The 24,538-nt window shown below is 37.9% G+C and overlaps 1 protein-coding gene across 1 annotated transcript in view; it reads right to left on the reverse strand.

The window, feature by feature from the left end:
- The window catches only part of GAK (cyclin G associated kinase), a 68,010-nt gene that overhangs the window by 29,262 nt on the left and 14,210 nt on the right, over positions 1–24,538 (reverse strand). Inside the window, exons 8-16 of the mRNA XM_084224656.1 lie at positions 18,780–18,915; positions 18,067–18,179; positions 17,401–17,512; positions 15,110–15,233; positions 7,293–7,342; positions 7,054–7,202; positions 3,273–3,395; positions 1,380–1,513; positions 193–387 (exon numbers count right to left, since the gene is read on the reverse strand). Of these exons, the coding sequence (XP_084080782.1) occupies positions 193–387; positions 1,380–1,513; positions 3,273–3,395; positions 7,054–7,202; positions 7,293–7,342; positions 15,110–15,233; positions 17,401–17,512; positions 18,067–18,179; positions 18,780–18,915 (1,136 nt within the window). The remainder of the gene's footprint in view (positions 1–192; positions 388–1,379; positions 1,514–3,272; positions 3,396–7,053; positions 7,203–7,292; positions 7,343–15,109; positions 15,234–17,400; positions 17,513–18,066; positions 18,180–18,779; positions 18,916–24,538) is intronic.

Here is a 24,538-nt window from a genome sequence, read left to right on the forward strand (position 1 = left end):
CCTCGCAGTGTCCAGTGTGCCACCCCACCATCACCCCCACCGCTCTGCAAGACCAGCTGCTGCAATAACCACATTCACGATTCAACTTTTGAGACCAGCTAAAAGGGGACAGAGGAATCTAGAAACACATAAATGCTAGAATCTAGAAAAACGTAACTTGCTGTTTCAGAGTAAGTCATGATCTGTACTTACTTCATTTTGTCATATTCCTGGGAGGTAGTGGTTACTCTCTCGTCTCCCACGTAAACCTCACAAAAAGGCCTGCAGCCATTACGCTGCTTACTGAAAAGTGGAACGGGAGTCATGACAATTGATCTGACCAGGATAGGCTTGCTGTGAGGAATAATGGGTTCTTCAGCCATCATGTCACACATGTACTCAATGTATCTGCCAAAAACAAATGGTACTCATTTAGTCAGAGCACAAAATTCTAAGAACCGGGTGAACACATAAGCAAGTTACTTCTAACCCAGTCACTAAGCATTGTTAACAGTGAAACACTGGGAACACTTACCACCACCTCCAGCAAACAGATTTTCAAATCTGATAGAATGACACAAAAGGGACTGTAGCTTTACATATAACGACTTATAAAATAAACTAGTCACTATTTCAAAAAGTCTTAAAACACTAATCTAGGAGAAGTATTTATTCTGTATCTTATACCTGATGGATCACTCAAATCTTCCTAAAGGCTTTAAATTTGTCCTGATTATTATATATATATATAATTTTGTGGAGAATTCCTTTAAGTATACATGAAGTAAATGTGTACAAAAACATAATCTGTCATTTATACTGAACTAATACTTTATTTCCCATCCCTCAAAATCTAATCCTTTTTTTAGGAAATATCCTTACTACCAGTGTCACTTGTTATTCATACTTTATAGTTATAAGATCTATCAAATTAAGTCAAATAAACAGTTTAAAACATTTGTCAAAATATACGCAAGTCACCTCTGCATGCACTCAAAAAAAAAATCACTAGTTTTTACCCAATTGACAGATAATTTCTGGTGTTCCCTCAGAGCTTGCAGTGTTCTGACATAATAAAACCTATAGTAATAAACTAGGAAACATGAAATAAGTCTTACACATGTGGAAGAGGATTTTATAATTAAGAAAGCATTCAAAAGCTCTGCATACCCTTGTCTTCACTCCTAACATTTCTTCACCACAGGATATACTTGACCCATTTCTGATAGCTACTTACAGGCTCAGAAAATTCAGAACTATCTTTAGTTCACGATACAGCAAAGTACTTGGAAAAACAGATGTTTGAAAACAGACATTATTGAAATAATTTATCTTCTAAAGACATCTTATACCATATTCAGAATTGAATAACTACTTGCTTCAAGAGTACCTTACAGTACCTTTTATGAGAAGGCCAAATGCCAGGTGGACAGCGTTTCATACTAAACATATAAACAGCAGCTTCAGCAGTAGTGAAGAGACGACAAAAACACAGAAAAGAACAGACTACAACAGCAGATGCTGCTCTTCCATCCTAGTGAAAAAAAAAGGTAGCTTTGTTAGTAAATCTAGTGGAAAAAGCATTATCCAAGTTACTGAAGAACATCCCATTATGTATCCTTTATCCTATCATTATTTAATGTCATGATGTCCAAAGTCTAGTGCCATTGATTTGAAGTTTGTAGCTGAGTGTAAAAGGTTTTAATTTAACTTCTACGCCATACAAAAGATATTACATACTACTTTCTTGTTCAAACATGAATAACTACTTTAGCTTAACACTATTTGAAATTTTCAATTTATATTCTTCACCTTACTGTCACTAATAGCCATTTTTAGGTTTGTTTCCTGGCTGCTATCTGAAATCCCAAAACACTGCTATTTTTGACTGACAGCCATGGACTTCTGCTGCAAGAAAGTACAAAGGCTCAGAAGAACTAAACCACACTAAACTCTTTAGACTTCTGCCTAAAACTGCTAAGAGCTTGCCAAGAAACAAAGAGAAAGAGATTAAAACAGAGATTCTTTCTGCAAGAAGCCCTGCTGCACACATATCCCAGATACATCCCTGTATTATAAAAGGCAGAAGATTTGAAAGAGATAATGGTTGACAGAAGAGGAGTTCTCCAGGTTTGTTGGCTAGCATCATGGAAGAGAATTTTTACCATTAATTTCTTAAAGTTCTGGTGTACACTGTACATCACATCTGGCACAAAGCCATGTATATACAAAAGTTTGCGTCACATGTGAGGAAAATAAATGAGTTGAGTACCTTGAACAAAACACTTCAAGAAAAAGATGTTAAAAAACTGGTGCTAAATCATCACATCTGCTTCTTACCTACTTGACCAGCAATCAGTGACACCAAGGTAGTAGAAGTTATCGCATTAATACAGAATTAGATACCTAACCTCAAAGCAGCACTGAAAATTATACTGGCTTTCAGGAGCTGACATCAACTGGCTTTTTATTTTCAAAACACTACATAACTCACAAATATGGTTTGTCATATTAACAAATCCTGGTTTTGACTCTGATAGTGATATTCCCTATTGATAGCTATACCATATCCCCAGACAGGTCTGGAATGCTTTCCAGAGCATTGCAAGTATTGTCACATAGCCCCGTTTCATTTTTTACTCTGCAGCAAAATAAGAATGTCAAAATTTCACACACAATTCTCTTAAACAAATGCAAAAGTGACCTAATTTTCAAATTCTGAGCAAAGTGTTCTTTAAATTCATTCCTCCCCCTACCATGTTTAACATGTGGTGGCTCTACAGTTTTATTGCTTTTTTTTTGGTTATATCAAAGTTAATAATACTTTGGAGAATAGTGAAATCTACAGAGCAATCTGCTACCAGGAAAAGCAGGTAAACCAGAAGTCTTACAGTCAGTTTCTGAAATTCTGTGGCTACAGACTACATTCTAAATGGACAATAATGGTATATGCAGTGTACACCCATCTATCACACAGAAAACAAAAAATGGAGCAAATACTGAAAGAATAGAGCAGTTTTTTCTTTCTTCCAAAGGATACTTTCCTTTAATAATGCCTGTATACTGCCTTCCACTCTAAATGTGAGTAAGCAATGGCTACATTACCAGGACCAATTTCCCTAAGGAAAAAATTAATGCAAGTAACTTCCCTACCACACAGCAGGAAGGAGTTGACCTGGGGCATCCAGGAAAGAAAACCTGCAACAATCACAAACTGAATGGATACCAGCACCCTTCTTCACAATTTAAATTTCTATTGAATAAAACATTTCAGACTTAAACCAATTTCTTACAAGGCAATGCACAATGCAAACATTTTTCTGGTCTTGTTTCAGCCATAAATGCATGTTCTTGCATATGCTATAGAGATTCTGAAGATTTGGTGCTCGTCTTGCTGGCCAGCCACACTCAGAAACCTGCAATGAGAGAGACAAGAGACGTGAGAAACAGTATAAACATTATATGTATATTAACACATATACACAACTTAGATTATGCAAATGTCTACAAGGCAATTTTACACTTGAATGCCACCTTCATGTTGAAATTAAGAAAGACACTCAAGAAAAGCAGTGTTACACAGTGTAAACACCATTTTTTAGAATGAAGTGCAATAAAACTTCAGTTCTGTCTACAAATCTGCTGCACAAGAAGTATCAAGAACTCCGATTACTACCTGAAATATTCTTAGAGCAACGAGTAAAATTAAGCTCTCAACCTAATTTGTGCACATATACTTAAGCTAAAAAAAAAAACCACAAAAAAACACCAGCAAGAAAAACCCCAAAAAACAAAAAAACCCAACAACAGAAAGATTAGGCTTCTTTTAATATTTGTCCATTGTTCAAAGAGCTTGAATGGTTCAGTAATATTCCATTTATAATTACGGCTTCAAAACACTAACAAAAAATCCGTTTCACTGCTAAGAATCTATACCCTTAAAATCAATTGGATGCAGGATATGAAACTTGATTCTTGGGGCACTTGTAACACCTAAAGAGTAGATATATCAAGGATAGAGAAACAAGTTGCAAATGAAGCTTTCTGCATTTGTTTTTAGTCTCAACTGCAATTGCCAGATATTAAAGGCCAAGCAACATGGTCTTCAGTCAGCAACATGTCTTCCAATCTAGATAAAGATAAGGTTACTCTGAGATAAATTACCTGAACTGATTATCACAAAAAATTGTGTTTGTGCCAAGCACAGGAAAAAAGGCTGAAATAAACAGTCTAAGTCTCCCACAACTTTTCATTGTACTCTAATATTTTAATTTAAAAATAAGGCCATTTCAGAAAGCATCACTTTGCAAGAGATTTAAATTGCACACTCCTTTGTTAGTGCAAGCTTATGCAAAGTCACCAGTAAACAAAGAAAAGCTAAGGCAAAAAGTTCTTTATATCCCTGTTCACCACAGGATTCAATGTGGGCTTCAGCATACCTCAAATATTACAACAGTAGTGTGTGCTGGTTTCAGCTGGAGTAATTTTCTCCATAGTAACTAAATGAGGCCGTGTTTTTTATTTGTGAGGGAACCAGTGTTGATAACACAGGGATTTTTTTTTTATTGGTAAGCACAGCTTAGACAGAGTTAAGGTTTTTTCTGCCTCTCACATCAGCTCACCAGCAAGCAAGCTTGGGGTGCACAGGAAGCTGGGAGGGGACACAGCCAGGACAAGTGACCCCAGCTAACCAAAGGAATATTCCATAACATAGGACTTCATGCTCAACCCATAAATCCGTGGGAAAAAGAATGGAAGGGAAACATTTAGAGTGATAGCGTTTGTCTTCTGAAGGAATCACAATGCATGACGGAGCCCTGCATTCCTGAACACCTGCCTGCCCATAGGAAAAGGTGGATAAATTCCTTGTTTTGCTTTGCTTGTACCTGTGGTTTTTGCTTTACCTATTAAACTGCTTTTATTTCAACCCACAAGTTCTCACTTTTACCTTGTGATTCCTCCCCATTTTTACCAGGGAGGAATAAACAAGCAGCTTGGTTGCTGGCTGAAGGTAAATCACAACATGGCAAAAGAATCATATTGAAGTGTTGGAGCTTCAGACCAGAACACAGACTAAAAAAAAAGTGTATTCAAAAAAACAAAAAGTACTGACTTTTTTTCTTTTAATTTACCATTTACTTTCCACTCAAACACTACAAAACAACGTAACAAAAACAACACTACTTTCTGTTTATTTAGCTGTGTTTTCAGCTCTAAGTGTCCTGACAATTAGGAGAATTATGGATGGTGCTCAAACTCTCAGAGGAACTCCAAAAAGGACTCCAAGCTAGCAGAGAAGCCAATTTCAAACTACCATTAATTTTAACCAAGATTTAAAAAATTTGTAGAAGATCCATACAGACAGAAAACAGCAAGAAACCAATCATATGTAATTTCATAAATCCCTTTTAAGCAAAGTGTCATAATTAAGAATTTTAGAAGCTGTTTTCCTCTGATCATGTTTAAAGGCTTGCCATAATCATCTTTTACCAGCACTAAGTAAACCTAAACTTCTTTAGGTTCTTACATGGGGGCTCTCATCCAGCACTGAACAATGAAGTTAGTCAGTATTGCTAAACATCTCAACTTCAACAGACAGGTAAGAGTTCCAAACACAATTGGAGTTTGATTCCAAGTAAAGTAACTGCCTTCCTAAATACTCTTAGACAATAAAGTGGTCATGAACCTGTAATGTTTCAACTAATTATGACCTACTATGACTTCTGAACAAAACCAAGATCATATTACCATTCTTAATACCAACATATCAGAAATAACAAGTGTAGAGACACCTCAGATTTGCATAACCAAAAAAATCCATTGGTAAGGAAATTCCCAGTCACAAAATTTATCATTCCATAAACAGAGACTGATCACTTCGCAGGATGTGGAATAAATCAGTTCACCACATCAGTCTCAGACTTTCCAGCAATCTAGAGAAGAAAGAATTGCTGAACATTTTGCTTTGAGGTACCTGCTACAAATAATCATGCAGTAGATTTCCTGTGTAATCAAGCTTTTTTGCCTTCCATCTTGAACAGCCTCTGCCTGAACCTCGTACTGAACCAGATACACATAAAAAAGCTGATTGCACTCATACAAAGAGGCAGTAATGTTTTCTTTCAGGTGTGAAAATACTTTATCTTGCTTACAAGGAAGCAAAAGGAAGTGATAGCACTAGAAAGAATACCTTTAACATACCACGCCGCAACATTTTAAGTCAACTTTGGTAACTGAAATAATGCTAAGGATGGCTCTGTATAATAATGCCCAAAAGGCTTTATTATTCTGTAACAAATAATGGTTCTAAACTCTCTTCTTGGCAGACAGGGTTGTGTGGAAGGGGCATGATCACTACAGAGTGTTAAGGTGCTGGACAACTCACAACACAGTAACAGTCCCAACTGTTGAGCCAGGACAGTTGAGTTTTACTTAGGAGCAAACACTGAAGCCCAGTGTCTTGGCACCTAACAAGATCTTCTCAATTCCTTGTTGCTGAATTAGGCAAATGCCTTCATATTAGTATCAGAGGAATTGCCAGGAAGGATGATGGAGGCTTAGGTAAGCTACAACAATACTGAAGATGGTGGGAGCAATCAGTCAGATATGGCTGAGTCATATGGGAGTCAAATGGTATGTAGTGGGACAAGGAGAAACTCCAGTGAAGAGGCTATGCAAATCAGTCACCATGTTCTTGATACAGGAAAATGGTAGAATATAGGAGAGATTGACATTTTAGTTAGACTTTCATTACTTTAAGTATTCTCCACTTAAATTTGAAACACATAATATACATGAGCATGTTTTCAAAGATATTACTATCCTAGAAAAACAGACTTTAGTCTGCTTAAGATTAGCAAGATTTTTTAAGATTAAAGATTAGTCTGCTACCAGTTAAGTTTGGTTTTAAAGCAAGGACAAGGAAAACATAGGTAACTCTTTGTGTTTATACTTACTCTTTTGTCATCCTTTTGATTAACCTACTTTAACATATTTTACAATAGAAAGCTGATGGTAGAATGAAAACATTATGTTTCAAGGCTTTTTATAGAAATACACAAAAACTATACAAACCCTGTTATGGAATCTTGAAGGTCTGTATGTTCTTGGAGAGAGATTGTACACAGCATAATGGCCAGGATGTTTAGAGTCCAGACACAACCGCACATCTTCTATGTTATTTTTGATGGCGGATTCTACACCTTCAGCTGGAAAGGACATCACTGAAGACAGAACAAACAGCAAGTGATTTTTTTTATGTATTAAGAGCAAGAAAGAAAAAATTATGTTTAACAAATATATACATATCATACCAGCAATTCTGGAAGTGATATATGATATATCCAGATCTCCTTTTGCATAACTGAAAGAGAACACATTGGTTTTAATACTGTGACATATAACCATTCAAGTCTTAAGTCTACAAGCCAAATCTCTCAGGTGGCACCCACCATTATTTTATTTCTTCCATCTGAGGCTTGTTACATTCACATTTCCAGAGTTTCAAAACAGAGCTTTCAGAACAGATACTGTGTTACTCATTTAAATTAGTTATTAATTTAAATTAGTTGCACCAAAACCAGCTGTGGATTTTGTACAGATCCCTTTAATCTTTAACTCACTCAACTAGCCCCTGCTCTTACTGATGAAAATGAACTGAAGGGTGTAATTTTGAAAGCCTAATGATGATACATTAATATCTTTAATGAAGAATATCTCAATGCTTAAAAGAAAGACTATTAGTTGAACATCAAAGTTTAAATTACATAACCCTGGCATGTTACTATCTATCACAGACGCTCAATATCCAAATTCCATATGGACAGTGTTAAGAACACTTCCCTGTCTAGTCATTCAGGAAGGACTGTGGCAGCACACTTGAACCACCACCAGACCTGTCACTGCCAGGACTGAAGCCCTTCTGCAGCTGGAGAGTCAATGGGTGTCCCAGTTGACTCCCTACACACCCCACACCCACACAGGGAGACCAGGTTTCCTTACCAAGGCTTCCCATAGCAGAGTTCCAGATCTATGGCCGCTCAAAGTAACTTAATCCTCCTGCAGCAACAGAGTAACAGCTGGAGCTGCTGCCTCCCAGGAGGGACTCCCAAGAAAGGAAACAGTGAGCTTTTATACTCTCATCGTTTATGGGTGCCAAAGTCTGGGGTCTTCCTGCTGGGTCCTGGGCTCCTGCAGTGCCTCAGTGTCCGGTCACCTGGCTGGGTCACAGGCCCCTGTGTCCTTTGCTGTGCCAAACACTGGCAGTTCTGGCCTCTTGCCTCAGGCTCCCAGCCAGACTCAACCGGCAGCTCCCACTGCCGCTGCACCCCGAGCTACCTGCACTCTCTCAACAGAGAGTACCAGAATCTCTTTCCTCGTTTAAATAATTCCTACAAAAATTCACTTCCAGAACTCCCATAAGAGAGCAAGGCATTAGTCACTACTCATCGCTCTCTCATACAACTTTGAACAGTTTAAAAGTGCAGCCTTTAAAAAAAAATCTCTCAGTGATACTTAGGTCAATTCCCTGCACCTTTACCTAATCATCCACCCTATGTCAACAATTAACTAATTTAAGACTACTATTACTTTATTGTTTCTAGGGTATCTGCTATGTAGCAGAATGAAAAAGCAAGAGAAAAAAACTGAAGAGACCCAGTGTAGGCCAACAACCTTGAGTATAACTACACAGGTCTGCACTCCTGGATTGGCAAAATAAGAGCAAAACTCACCAACAGAATTTGATTTAGACTAATGGATTAATTTGACTTACACTACCTTAAATATCTCAGTAGCCTATTAACTCCAGAATATTAAAATGTCATTAAAACACTATGATGCATATTTAATTAATTCAGAGGCACTAACAAAACTGCAGTATCACAACAAAATTTCAAGACACTGCTTAGAAGAGCAGACCTAGGATACTGCACTCAAATTTTGAAACACCAAGAAAGAACACTAAGTTTTGATTCTTTACTGCTTGCTACTAATGATGGAGGTTACAAGGACTGATTAAAAGTATACATTGTATATATAAACGTATATTTAATATTCAAGAATAGTGAGGAGGATCTTAGATTAGGAAAGAAAAATCTTCTGAATGCAATGCCGTTTAACAGTAATTATGCAGAATGGCATAATCAGTGTCCTAGCAATGACAATGACTCACTGTCTCAAACTAAAATCATGAGGGAGTTTGAGTCTCGCTCGACATAGCATTAAAAAAAAAAACCAACAAAACCCTCAGCCTTGAGAAACCTTGCATAAGGAGGTGGACAAATGGGCACCATTTCAAAATTTTTTGTGCCTTTGGAAAGACATACTTCATCATATAAGCTCAGGTGGTAATTGTGCTGCAGCCAAACTAAGTAAGGCAGAAATTTACATTCAGAGCCAATAATGATTGCTTACTAAAATCTGTGATAGTCCTTTACAGAGATGGGAAGTGTCAAATGCTATTTGTTGCTACATCCAGCAGTTTCAAGTAAGAAAACATGTAATCATTCTAATATCAATGTTTTTTTGTATCAAGGTAAAGGACCAACTAATACCACAGCTGCAGAACACAGAACCATTATCCCTTCAACACCGGAACACTGAGGCTAAGCAACAGCTTGTAACACTGGCACAAAACTATTAAGAGCAAAAAACCAACAGTAAACACACCCATTCCCTTGGGAAAACTTTCAGATAATGACTTCTTACTACCAACACCACTCAACTGAGCTTTGGTTTTTACATTTGTCTAAATTAAAAAGCAGCATTAGGAGCACGGATCTCACCATACACACACATATGTAAGAGTGCAGTTTAGTATGTCAACAAGAGAGCACAGCATAGCCAACTTAAGCTTTATATTTAGCAGGAGTATTCCAAGTATGTGACGATTAGACTGAAAAAGCTTCAGAATTTTCACATAGTTTTAATTAAAATGAAGCTTCTTAACTGTAAAATCAACACAAGTTTCCAGAAAATCACCATATCCTTGGATTCACTGAACTTTATTCTGAAGATTTCATAGCTATTTCAGTAGTAAGACCTGAACAGAAGGTAATCTGTTTTCAGTGGAGTGTTGAATATCAGAATGGTAACTGAGATTTCTTTAAACTGTAAGAAGGTGCTAAAAGACATGTATTCTTCACACTGTTTAAATATTCCAATGCCTTTCAAGATAAAATTCTCTAACTAAAAATCACAAATAAGGTCTTTCCTTTCATAGCCTTTGCAGCAGAAATTTCATTTAGATAGCAGTTCTGCTGGCAGGTTATAACAGAAAAAAAGCCTGCAAACATAGACATACATAGAGTGTTCTCAGCCTCTCAGGTCCAACATGGGAAACTCTGTGTGTTTTTAAAAGTCTAATTAAGCTCAAAAAAAAAAAAGTATGATACAACACCAACATTTAGTCACTTATCTGATGATATAGACTTCTTCAAAACCAGGACCACTTCACCACGGGACAGGACTAGACTAGTCTAGTCTCTGTGTGGAGGCAGGGGGTTATTTCCTTACAATATCTAATGGGGGCCTACAAGGCCTACAAGAAAGCTGGAGAGGGACTTTTTGCAAGGGCATGCAATGACAGGATATGAAGGAATGGCATTAAACTGAAAAAGAGTAGATGGATATTAGTCCGGTCTAGTTGAAGGTGTGCCTGCCCACTGCTCAGGGTTTAGAATCAGATGCTGCTTCTAATCAAAACTGTTTGATTCTATGAAATAAAGCAAGTAAGACATGAATTCTGACTTTGCAGAACAACTATCAAGCAAAAATAAGAAGTTCTAACCACATGTTAAAAACTTTTCGCTGTGTAAATGGCTGGCATTATCATTCTTGCCAGAGACTGGATGAACCTAAAGACCTTAAGTAATATTAAACAAAAGACCATTCAAACAAATTAAAAACAATGGAACTAAAATTAGCAACTAAACTCACAAAATAAACTAGATAACATACAGAACATAATTCTACTACAGTACCATCTGTTTACTAACAACTTAAGATGATAAAGAATCAAGAATGACAGACTAACCAGCACAACTACAATGTGAGCATATAAACCATTAAATTAAATTAAATACTGCCCTAACACTAAGCAATCTTCCTCTAGACATCTCTACACTTACAAGATTAGAAAAATATATCTATCCTTTTTTTTTTCAGTTTGTTTTTTAAAATCCAGAAAGAAAAACACCACTAAAATTCACACCAATTTGTTCCCACTTGGTTTTGCTTCATGAAACTGAATTAATCATGCAACTACCTAGTGCAATGCAAAGATCCATTAAATAAAATATTAAACAAGAAAAAAAATTACCTTAAAAGCCAAGAAGGCAAGCATAAAAGGCAGCTAATTGTTCCTAGATTACTACATTATAATCTTTTCAGCAAAAGAGATTGTTCTGACAAGCAAATGAAGACTGATCACAAGTTTTGCCTGCTGCTTCCAATACCAATGAAGATTTGATCCTTAAAATATTTAGCTATGTTTTTTGTAACCTGCATGGATGCAGGCCTCAATAAGTATAAAAACTGGTGCGCAAAAAAAGAACACAGAAGCTCCACAAGAAAGGAAAAAAAAGTTCTCTGAGCTTAACAGAGAAATGCTGTAGCTGCACAGCTGCAGGCTGAGCTTTCAGGCACATATGGGCACATCTGCTGGATCGAGGCTCATATCTGTGCAGATGGTGCCACTTCACAAAGCAATGCATGTCTTCTCCATCTCCAACCTGTTACTTCCTTTTAAGGCAGTTTGCAATAAGAGGGCTGAACCTCCATTGCTCTTTGTCCTCTTGCACATAACTATAAGCTGCTGCATCTGCCTGACCTGAATCTGCAACAGAGGTTGCAACATTTGCAACTGAGGTGGTGTGGGGGACAATGAAGATAGTCCTCATTTACTCTCCTGTTCTGAGCAGCCTGTAGTGTGTTTCAGTTTTCAGATTTTATCATTTATTAGGACTAACAAGAGACCAAAATCAGAATCAAGTTAAAGACAGCTACAGAAAAGAAAAAAATAAGGTTTTTTGTCACAACAACAAAAATCTTACACTGTAGTTTGGATTCGGCAAGATAGAAGTCTGTCTGCAGACAAAGGAAGTAACCCTGTAATTCAAAAAAGCAATGATAAGTAGGAAGGAGAGAGCCTACCTAATGAAATTACAGAATCCAAAACTGCTTAAGTAGGGTGAGGAAAATGCATGACAAAGAAGAGACATTTTTATTTTTCCAGAATGTCTGTTTCTTATGTTGGTTGAAGAGTTTTGGAAAGGCAGTCAAAGATGCAATAGCAGAAGAGGTATTCTCACATCGCCGATTGTATCAACTATATCCGCAACACAAGTTTGTGAAGGCAGAGAATGAATATGACAGAAACAGACATGCCCTATAGCAGATGCAAACAAAGAATTAACAATTCAGCTTGATTAAAACACAGTTTTAGAACGCACAAGCCCAGTGGTGGAATTCTCAGCAGAACAGTGAACATTAGATGCTAGCGATGTTAAAATACTAAAGGACTTAAGCCTACCTTAGGCACTACAGAACCATAAGTATTGGTGATGTTAATTCAGGTTTTGCCATTTCACTGTTAAATACAGTAAGGATTCAAAATATGAGGCAATACAAAGAAGGAAAACTACACAACTCAGGGCTGCTAAATAATATTGGTAAATTACAAGTGGAGATAGTTTGTCTTTCAGTCAGTGGAAGAATAAGTATTAAAGTAATTGATTCTCACTAGCAGAACTACATGCTTGGAGCATTTCCGCTTTCCTTCCCACTCCTCAGCCCAATGACTAAATCCACTCAGATAACACAAGAAAAGAAAAATCCAGTTGTATGGAGACAGAGGGTGTTCCACAAAACCAAGATTTACTTAAGAACCTAAAAAAAATTTGACAGTTTCACATATTGTGTCAAAGGTGATGGTCAAGAGTCACCTAAACAAAACCCTTATTCAGCTGAGTCCATCTGAGAGGGACTGATGTCCTCATGATCAATCTTGGGACATAGCATTCACTGTCTGACAGCCCTCTGTCAATCTACCATAGTCCACGCAAATGTGTATTCCTCAGTAGCTCAAAGAAGCTCTCTGGCTAATTAATCTTATTTGGATATAACATACCCTCCCATTAAAAGCTACAAACTAGTATTTTCAAGATACTCAGTTCTAGTAGATGTCCATATGTGACTTACTGCAATTCAAACAAATGAGGTAAAAGTAGTGAGTTTTCCTTTGACTAATATTTAGTAAGGTCCATAAGCCATGCACTAAGCTGCTGTGTTCAGCCACAGAACACTAACCAGAGACTGAGAAGAGGCATACTAAGTCTCAACAATAAGACAGATGCAAAACTTATTTTGGGCAGTCACCATAATCTAAACAAACAGTTGTAGAGAAGAGCATGAGAACTGAACAGAATCTTTTCAGACAGCAAGTACTCACTGTCCAATACTTCAGAAGTTGCTAGATGAGCTCTGCAGATGTGGCTGGATGTACAGTTACTGTTTTATTCCTTGCCCACTACACTTACTATGGAAGCAAAGGAAATCACACAAAGCAAAAAGCTACACACATCTGTAAGGTAAGAGAAATAAAAATAAGGTGTAGGCACAGACAAGCCAGTCCATATTAAAAAGACAATTTTAGACAGTCTTAACCCATTGCTAGAAAAGGGGCAAACTGCACAAGGTGAAATTCAAAAAAGTGATTAAACTTTCAGTAGCCTTTAAGGAAGAAACCACTTGCAAGAGCAGGAAGAAAAAACTGCTTCAAACATATAACCAAGTGATGAAGGTGCACCCAGAAAGTCACGTGGAGTCAGAAGAATTAGAAAGTGAAGTGTAGGAGTACTTCAGATGCATGTAGTGTACAATAAAAACATAGTTAGATCTAACAGACGGCCATGGGACAGTAGGGCTTGTAACTTTGTCAAAACTGCTTTTCATCATGCAACAGTTTGTTCCCCTTGTACAACTCCTTGCTCTGTGTCATGTGGTTTTCCCAGCGAGAAAAGTTTAATGCCACTGCCCCAGTTACTTCTACAGAATGCTTAAGGACAAACTAAAGCAGCGCAGCTTTTGCAACTTTTAAAAAATAGAGGACCTGGCCTTTCTAAGCCATATTTAAAAGTTTTAACAGACTAAGCATAAGAGCCAACAGCTAAAAACATACTTGAAGTGGATACAGAAGTGCAGTATCTACAAATCTAACTTACCTGATCATTATAAATACTTTAGAGCAGTACTATGCACAAGTAACACCTAAATTCTGAAAAAAACCTACATATGAAGAAATATATTTCACAAGCTATAACACAATATCCCAACTAAAGGAACACAAAGCCTACAGTGAGAAATAGAGTTCAGTATTCTTTTGGAGGCTCTAATTCAAAGTATTCAGTAGTGACTTACCTGCTCTTGTTAAAACTAAGAAAACCCTTAAACAGTGCATAGAATTTTATTATGAGCTAAAAATGTATAAATTGTAAAGACTGATTGATATTATCATAAGGAAGTATTAGAAATATTTGAAATGGGACTGACAACCTAATTAGAAAAAGAAAATCACACACTACAAATCTGAAAACATACACCTCTAAACATGAGAGCAATCATACATGCAATACAAGGTACAGGAAACAGAGTGCCTCTCACACTATCTTGAAGGCATAGGATTCCACCTGGAAACTAAACTGAAGAGCTTATTTCCCTGTAGGTATTTCCCCCTCCTCACATCTATTCCTTTGATTTGCACATTTCACCACTCCATCTTTTTAATTCCTCTTTTATTCATGAAGGCCCTATGTAATAATTCAATTCTGCATGCTGTTTCAGCCTCCACCTGCTCATGTCTCAAAAGTTTTCAGTATTTAAAGTACAGTACGGCAAGTAGTACTTACAGACAGGCTCTTACTGCAACATTCTCAATTCTAGTACATGACTGTTTAAGTAACTTTCGTATAAATATCATACATAAAATCTCAGGGGGTAGCTATCAGCTATTACAGCTCAAACTTCGACAAATATGCTGAATTTACCATTTCTGGAGTAAACTCCTGTGCCTTCATTTATAACTCTTATCAGCACAATTTTTTATTTTTTGTATTTTTTTTTTTTTACTCACTTGGCCACAGACTGGATAACTTTAGAAGAGGTATCCTTAATATTAGTGAAAAATCGCTCTGTTCCACCCCTCAGAATATCAAAGAACCCTCCATAAGTCTGGTCACATTCCGCAACGGTCAGGCCTAGAGTAGTTGAATAAAAATAATTGTACTTTATTATGGAGCCCATTCCAGAATATGACAAAGTATGTTGCCTATAAAGCCAGATGGAAGTGAATGCACATACAGGCTACACTTTGCTGTAAGGCTCACAGTTCCAAAGTTCTCCTTATGACCTATGCAATAAAAAAGTACTTCTGGCAGTCAGGAAGTACCGGTGATATACCTAACACATTGTTTAATTTGCTATCTGTGTTCATGAGAAAACAAGGTAGAAAATTCTGGAAGTAAGGCATATGTTTCATAGTGTCAATGCAAACATTGCCTTTCTTTAGTACCAGTTTCTGAAGTGCAACTTATCATAAGCAGATCTACTTAATCATCTCCAGTAGACACATTTTAATGCAGAGCTTCAGAAGCAGCTGGCATAGTTAAGCTTAAGTTTTAAGCACAACATTCCAGATAGCACAACATTACAGCACAACATACCTATTAATACAACAAACAGTAGGCATTCTTGCACAAAACAGATGACCAGACAGACTTTTGGTTATAATTGCATTAGGATGCTGGATTCTTCCACAGAAATTGCTATACACATATTATTAGTGCAAATAGTTCCCCAATTTTAACATTTCCCCTGGAAAATTAATATCCCTTGTCTCACTGACAGTTCATCATAATTAATATCAAGCAAGAAATAGCAGGCTGGAAGGAAAACTGAATACAATATGAAATAGTCCCTTGGTATTTTCTCCATTAATTGAAGTGCTCCATTTTTAAATATAATCGAGTATAGTAAAAAAACTAGATGCAAATAAGCCTATCAAGCTTATTTTCTTTACTATATTAAGTGTTTTCAACTGAACGTACTCTGGATTATCTATTTCTACAGACTAAGTATGTCAGCTTTGAATTGTGTCATTTTGGAGATATGTTTTGGTTGATTCCATTTAGTTCTGCTAATCCAGCAACTGTTTTTCTCAGATGGAACCCCAACTCCTCCTCCTCACCACAGACGTCCTGCAGTGCAACCCTCTCCTGAACTCCGGTCTGGACAATGCTCCCATAATTAGCTGCATTCAAGGCAGTACCAGCTACAGCTGCTCCTGAAAGTGCTGACTGGATAGCCACTAAACCAAATGCAGCCTTTTCCCTTTGAGGCTGTCATACATGGTTCTTTTGGAAGTGAAAAGCTAAATAACTTTCGACTACTATCACTGTCAGATGCACTTCAATATATCATGGGGGGTGGTCCAAAGTATTTTTGGTCAGGAGAGAAAACGAGAGAGAGGTGGACCCAGGTGGTTACAGAAGTATTTCTTCCTCATACAGGCTTTTTGCAGTCTAAAATAAACACATATGAGGTCAGCAAGTTTCAAGCATTACTGAACTACTATGGTCCATAGCCAGAATCCCTACAATTTCTTCTGCATTTCTTTATTAAGCTCTCCGTAGTTAGCCAAATATTAAGCCTGTTTTAACACAAAGTGATAATAACACACAGCAAATAGCTGCTATCTTTTTAGTTTGTAACACATTTGATGTTAAATAGTTCTTCTTGAAAAGCAGACGCAACTGTCGCTTTTTTTGCCTCAGAAATACAAAGTCGAACACAAACTCAGGCCAAGTCCTAATTTCATTACCTTCTGCCACAAGATAACAGCATTCCAATTAAAAACAGAACCCAAGGATTTTTAGCAGTTTAAATTCAAACTCCTATTAAGTGCTGCTCTTGAGACAATGCACTTTCAAAATATTGTTGCCTCATTGAATCAAAAAATTTCAGGGTTTAAAACAAACTATTTTCACCTGTTTGTCATAACCTGAAGACTCCTCCTCTACAGCTCTTATTCATTAGATCATTATTGCTTCTCATAGCCACACTTTCATCAAGTTTTAGTTCACTTATGTCAACACCCCTGCCTCTGCTGGTCAATAGTGCACTTTAAAAAATTTTCCATAGAAAACATAATTTTTATCTTGCACAGCAATGAACTTGAGAAATTCATATTTGCGTATCAACATAAAATCAAACCTTGGAAAAAAAATACAAGGCTAGAAGCAATGAGATAAATACCAAATAGCTAGTACTAGTGCAAAATATCTAAAATCCCCAAATGACTTTTTATCCCCCATGGAAGATATGCAATTGTCTTCATACTAAAATGACATCTCTTTTTGAACATACCTGCATTGTACAAATTGTTGAGCTGCCCTGCAGGCTTGGAGCTCTGTGAAACAGACGTCACAGATGTCCGAGGCTGAGCATTGTTTCCATAGCCTCCATTTTGCTCCAGGAGCTGAGGAGAATAATACTCCAGATGAGAATTTTCTTGCTAATTTAGCCATCTTGCTATGCTTGGCAAATTACTGCTCCTTGGTAAGAATGAGCAAACTAAACCTCAGGGCAATGCCAGAAAGTTAAGATACACTAATTGACTCACCTGCAGTAGAGTGCTAATTAAGCATTGAACAGGAGATGCCTAAGTGGGTTTCAAGTTAGTGTAAGCAGAGCCTTCATATACAAAACTTTTCTGTACAAGGTAATTATGATAGAACACCGAATGCCAGAGTACTAGCATACTAAAGAATAAACCAAGTGGATGAAAAGACTTTCAAAAAGCAGTAAGAAATACTAAATTTCTTTTAAGGTCTCTGTGCTTTAAAATGCATATTTTCAAAGATCCTGCAAGTGATACTCATCAATTCAACTGAACTTCAAAATAAATCAGTGCAAAATTTTCAAAATACAAAGGAACAGGGGACCTGCTCTGAAATCTTTTACTAACTGCACATACACTGCAGAGGACAGAAAAGAGGCCTAATCAATTATACTCCTTATGAGACTTTTTACCTCTGTGATGGGGGATTTAGGATTGACATTCCTAGCTGCTGCAATCTCCTGCAGCTGGTTCACAAGTTCAGTGATTGACAATCTCTCCTCTGGATTCACTTTCAAAGTGGAGCCTAAAAAAAAGGAGACCCAGACAATGTAACAAACCCTTCAAAGCTCTTCTCCCAGACAACAATAATTTCTTCAATACATTCCAGTATTTGCAATAAGCAAACACCTGAACAGAGTGGAGAAACTACTAAATCAAAATCCAAATATAATTCTTGTAATAGTATCCATGAGAAAAAAACAACACTAAATAAAATCAATAATATAACTGGAATCAGTTAATAAAGAACATCAGAGGTAACTTTATGTCTAATACTATTGCAGTCAGATATATTTCTGGAACAGTAATTAACATTTCCAGTAACCTATCTGAAACCTAAAGAAAACAATTTTTTAAGCAAGTTCAACGAAACCAAATCAAAACATCAGTTGTTTCAATGGACTAATTCAGATACCAGGCAAGACACTTAAACTAAAAAAGCAACATTCACATAAAATTTCATAATTTTTCAATAATGGATTAGGATTTTAATAAAATAAGAAGTTGCTGCAGTTCATCTTTTTCATTTTCACACATCAATAACATGTAACTATAAGAAAAACATCTGTTAATAACAACATGTATCCACAAAGACACCGAATAAAAAATAACACTGTAAACTTACGAATGAGATCATGAAATACAGAGTAGCGGGTGTCATTTTGTGGGATGACATATTTCCCATTGACTATGCGAAGTTTAGCTCCATCTTCAAACGGGTGCTGCCTAAAGCACAGCAAGTACAGTATACAGCCCAGAGCCTACAGAGATAAACAGAAATACTGCATAGGATCATGGGGACCTTTAGGCTGGAGATCCTCAGGTTCAAATGTTAACTCAGCACTGCCCAATCCACCACTTAACAGTGTCCCTCAGTACCATATCTACATGTCTACATGCCTCCATGGATGGTAACTCAACCACTGCCCTGGACAGCCTCTTCCAGTGCCCAGTAACTCTTACAGTGAAGAAATCTTTTCTAACATCCAACCTAAACATCCCCTTTGCAACTTGAGGCCATTTCCTCTCGTCCTATCACTTGTCCCTTGGGAAAACTATTCCTGTCAATTTTTTAAAAATCATTTAGAAGTCATTACAAGAAAGCCATTTTATGTATTTCAAAGCATACAAAAATGAGTAGTCTTGCCATACTGAACATGTTCAAGAACAGGATTATTCTTTCAAAAAAAGTTCAGAAGTTTTATTTCATATCTCCATCCTGTGCTGCAAGGAGACACATTTTTATTTTTCAAGACAGAATTTAATCTAACTTAGATATGTTGTTATGCAATACAGCTAGATATAAAAAAGCTAGATGATTATATAAGTGTTAAGCAAATCGCTTAAGTAACTCTAGGGAGGCACACAACACTCTCTCTAAAACACATCTTCTGATAAAGGTTTGAGGAAAATGAGCCCAAAATGACAGTCCCTTTATTCCCTACAGTCAGATGGCTATTCAACTCTTGAAACAAATAAAATTTAAGATCATTTTATAAGAAGTTCATTCAAGCCTCAAAAATCACAAAACCTGGACTACTACATCCTGGGGACTTCCAAGTTCCTTCCTGCATCCAACTTGAGATTTTTGTAACATGAGAAGACAACAACTAACAAAGACAGAAGACAGTTCTGAATTCTAATCTTTGAAAAATCCAGGTGTTAAGGATTAGCTAGGATAACTGAATCTGCTACTGAAGTAAATGTAAATTGATACATATGTTTTCAAATAAATTAAGATATGAAATATGCTGGCAGAGTTATAATATCATAACAAAAACATGTTCCATTTCACCTATAAAAGTTTGATAATAAAGCACCCAATACTTCCATGTAACTGTTGGCACAATGAGTTGGATAATTCCTCCTCTGAGTTTCTTCTGAACCCCAGTATGCATAGTTACTTACGCATTTGAGCTTTCATAGCCCTCACAAATGAAGCAATCCATTGAAGATGTTACCTAAGAAAACTGCCCACTGCCTCCAGCCCTCTGGGCACACCATCTCCAACTGCCCTTGGTTGTCAATTTATCCCAAGAACAGCTTCTAAGGTCTGAAAGTTATTTAAGTCTCTGAGGTGTAGGGATTTAGTTACTCCAAAATACTCAAAATACTGAGAGTCTCTCAGTCCAGGACCAAAAATAAAGTACATATGCTAATTCTGTGTATTCTTGCACATTTTTGTCAGGCTGTGGGAAAAGATTCTCTGTAATGCGTACATGGAAGCATCATCCAGTCCACACTAACTAATCCAGCAGGACAATATAGAAAATACCATCTCCTCTTCCACAAAACACTTGCTCACAAAGCAGTTCATCATTCAGTTACAGGAATCAAACTACTCCCTGTGCAGTCCAAGACACTCTGTGCATCAGGAGAGAGCACCCACAGCCACACAGGAGAGAAAAGTACCAAGGCAACCAGTTGAATACACAAGAAACGGAGAGGCCACTCAGATTTGATTTCTGCTTCAGTTGCTGGAGAATGTTTTTAATTTCTTCTGTTTTACCTGCAACTTAGGATTGAAACTGTGATAAATTTTGGCTGTTTTAAATACCAACTGTCATTCAATTTGGCTAGAGGGCAATTTCGGGTGCAGTAAGGCAAGTCGTCAAAGCCAACACCATCCACAAAGCCTCAGCACTGCTACACATGACAGAAGAGTCCATTCCTGATGCTGCCCAAAGTCCTTCTACAGAAGCTACCCAGATCCATCTGAGCACTCACATGCCAGAAGGTAAGAAAGCAGAACCACAAAGCAATCAAAAATAGCTAGGAGTAACTTTTTGACCTGCTACTGGGCCTTTACCAGTAACTAATTTTAAATCTTCCTTAAGGTGACCGTGGGGTTTTTAAAATGTTCTGATAGTGTTTGGGGATTGAGGGGATAAGGAAGGGGTGGAATTGTTTGGAACAAATAAAAATATTGTTATTTTTCCCCTGACTAGCTTCAGGCAACAAGCAGCAGACTAAAGTTCTGCAGTACAGCTGCAGGATGATACAGATATTAGACTGAAGTAAAATTAAGTCAAATTAAACTACATGAAACCTGAAGAGATTGTTCAGCTCACATTGAATTAAAAGCTGCAGGATTTCTTGCATGGACCATTAAAATTTTTTAATTAGAAAGGAGAACTCAGCTTTGAAATTTTGCTCCTTAACAAACATTTCTGAAGTCAACTCCTCTGCTTTTTCAGAAATCTTTGAGAGTGAGAGGGTATGAAGGGCCTTGCAAGCATGGTAAAAAAATCACTTGACAAGGAACAGCCTGTCACTTAGCTGAATTTGAGTTCAGGAATTTACATTAATTTTTAAAACAAGTAACTAAAACATTTGGATTTAGTGTTTATTTTCTGATCTTTAGAGTTAGGTAAGAAATGTACAGAAAGCAGTCAGCCAAGTCTAAGAAACTCTGGACTTACAATGACACCTAATCACACTCCCATTGTGGAGTAAATGTGGTTGATAACTAAGCTTTCATCCGTGCTGCTGTTCAAAGACAGACATTACTTCCTTTGTTTTTAAGTTCACACAGTGACAAACACACAGACTCAAGAGTGTTAATCATCCTGCCTGCTTTCTTTGAAAAATTGGTTTTTTTATCCTAAGCACAAACTATAAATCATTATTTATACTTCCAGAGACAGGGCCATATTCTACTGCCAAATACTTTTATGTTTTTATTGAACCCAAAGCATAAAGGAAAAAATACAGAACAATATATTCCAAATCACATATGGTAAATGAAACAGATCTTCCCAAAATACAGAAGGAAACCACCATGTTAACACTAACATATACAGAGTTATTTTAAAGAAAAAAAAAACTGCAATTGCCCTTTTGAGTGAGGCTTTTATTAAACACATTTCTAGTTTTGTTTTTGACTGGACATTAACATGGCAAACCTGGATGGGCAACGAGGTTTTGAAGGAATGTAGGAATAAAAAGAGGATGTATCATCTTTGGAAGAAGGGTCAGGTATCTCAGGAGGTATTTCAGGGGGTTGCTAGAGCATGTAGGAAAATAATTAGGGAGGCCGAAGTTCAGTTTGAATTTAATTTTGCAACTTCTGTAAGGGACAATAAAAAAATGTTTTTACAAATATATTAATGGCAAAAGGAAGGGTAAGACCAACCTTTGTTCTCTACCGGCTGTGGGAGGGAACTTAGCAACTGCAGATGAAGAGAAGGCAGAGGTGCTTAATGCCTTCTTTGCCTCAGTCTTTAGTGGGAAGATGGCTTGACCTCAGGACAGCTGTCCTCCTGGGTTGGTAGATGGTGTCAGGGACAAGAATGGTCCCCCCATTATCCAAGAGGAGGCAGTCAGAGACCTGCTGAGCCACTGGATGTTCATAGATCTATGGCCCCAGATGGGCCATCCCAGGGTGATGAGGGAGCTGGCAGATGAGCTTGCAAAGCCGCTCTCCATCATTTACCAGTCCTGGGTCACTGGTGAGGTTCCAGATGGCTGGAAGCTGGCCAATGTGACACCCATCCACAAAAAGGGTGGGAAGGACAATCCTGGTAATTATAGGCCAGTCAGCCTGACCCCAGTACCTAGCAAGGTAATGGAACAGTTTATATTGAGTCTCATCATGCAGCACTTACAGGATGGCCAGGGTATCAGGCCCAGCCAGCATGGGTTTAGGAGGGTAAGTCATGTTTGACCAACTGATCTCCTTTTATGACCAGGCAACCTGCCTGGTGGATGCAGGAAAGCCTATGGATGTTGTCTATTTCAACTTCAGCAAGGCCTTTGACACTGTCTCCCAGAGCATACTCCTGGGAAAGCTGGCAGCCCATGGCTTGGACAGGAGCACTCTTTGCTGGGTTCAGAACTGGCTGGATGGCTAGCCCAGAGAGTGGTGGTGAACAGTGCTGCATCCAGCTGGTAGCTGCTCACCAGTGGTGTCCCCCAGGGGTCTGCACTGGGGCCACTTCTGTTCAATACTTCTATTGACTACATGGATGAGGGTATAGAGTCTTTCATTAGTAAATTTGCAGACAACACCAAGCTGGGAGCGTGTGTGGATCTGTTGGAAGGTAGGAGGGCTCTGCAGAGACACCTGGAATGATTGGATGGATGGGCAGAGTCCAACAGGATGAAGTTTAATAACTCCAAGTGCTAAGTCCTACAATTTGGCCACAATGACCCCTGCAGAGTTATAAGCTGGGGATGGTGTGGCTGGGCATTGCCCAGGCAGAAAGGGACCTGGGGGTGCTGCTCCACAGCTGGCTGAACATGAGCCAGCAGTGTGCCCCGGTGGCCAAGAAGGCCAATGCCATCCTGGCCTGTGTCAGGAACAGTGTGGCCAGCAGGAGCAGGGAGGTCACACCTTGAGTGCTGTGTCCAGTTCTGGGCCCCTCAGCTTGGGAAGGACATTGAGACACTCGAGCACGTCCAGAGGAGGGCAACGGGGCTGGGGAGGGGCTTGGAACACAATCCCTGTGAGGAATGGCTAAGGAAGCTAGGGTTATTTCATCTGGAGAAAAGGAGACTCAGAGGTGACCTTACAACTTCCTGAAAGATAGTTGTAGTCAGGTGGGGGTTGGTCTCTTTCTCCAGGCAGCAACTGACAGAACAAGAAGACACAGTCTCAAGCTGTGCCAAGGGAAATATAGGTTGGATATCAGGAAAAAGTTTTTTATGGAAAGCACGATAAAGTGCTGAAATTGTATACTCACGGAGGTGGTGGAGTCACCATCCCTGGATGTGTTTAAAAAAAGACTGGATGTGGCACTCAGTGACATGGTTTAGTTGAGGTGTTAGGGCATGGGTTGGTCTAGATGATCTTGAAGGTCTCTTCCAACCTAATGGTTCTGTGATTCTGTAATCCTGCCTCAGGCTGACAGTATTTAATGCAAATGAAGAGACCAAACAGTCAGAAAAATGTGTTTTATTTGGTGTTTCTTCATATGCCACAAGGACATCACCAACAGCTGTAGAAACTGAACAAGAGTTTCCACAATATCTTGCAACTAATTTAATAAAATGAATCAAGTTCCAAGATTCCATAAAAAATCTTCTAAAGCACCAGCATTGCATTTTCTCAGTTTGTCATTTGATACACTGCTGATACAGGTAAGAACTGAACAGTTTGACACCCGCCTTCGTAAAAAAGTCCCATAAACTAAGTCATTAAGAGCTATGCTACTGGGGAGTACCTCAGTACTGCAATATTATGCAGCTGGAAAAGGTACAGCTGAGGATTTAATATTTACCTTTAATTCTCACTACAGATTTTTTAGTGAATGTGAACAGCTTATCATCCTTCATGAATGATCTCTGAATTGTTCTCATTCTTGATATCTGTCTATTTTAGCTACATTCCATACCTGGAATAACCATTTTGAACTCAGCAATAGGCTGTACCAGAATTATATG

This window comes from Fringilla coelebs (assembly GCF_963513975.1).
Source record: "Fringilla coelebs genome assembly, chromosome: Z".
NCBI lineage: Eukaryota > Metazoa > Chordata > Aves > Passeriformes > Fringillidae > Fringilla > Fringilla coelebs.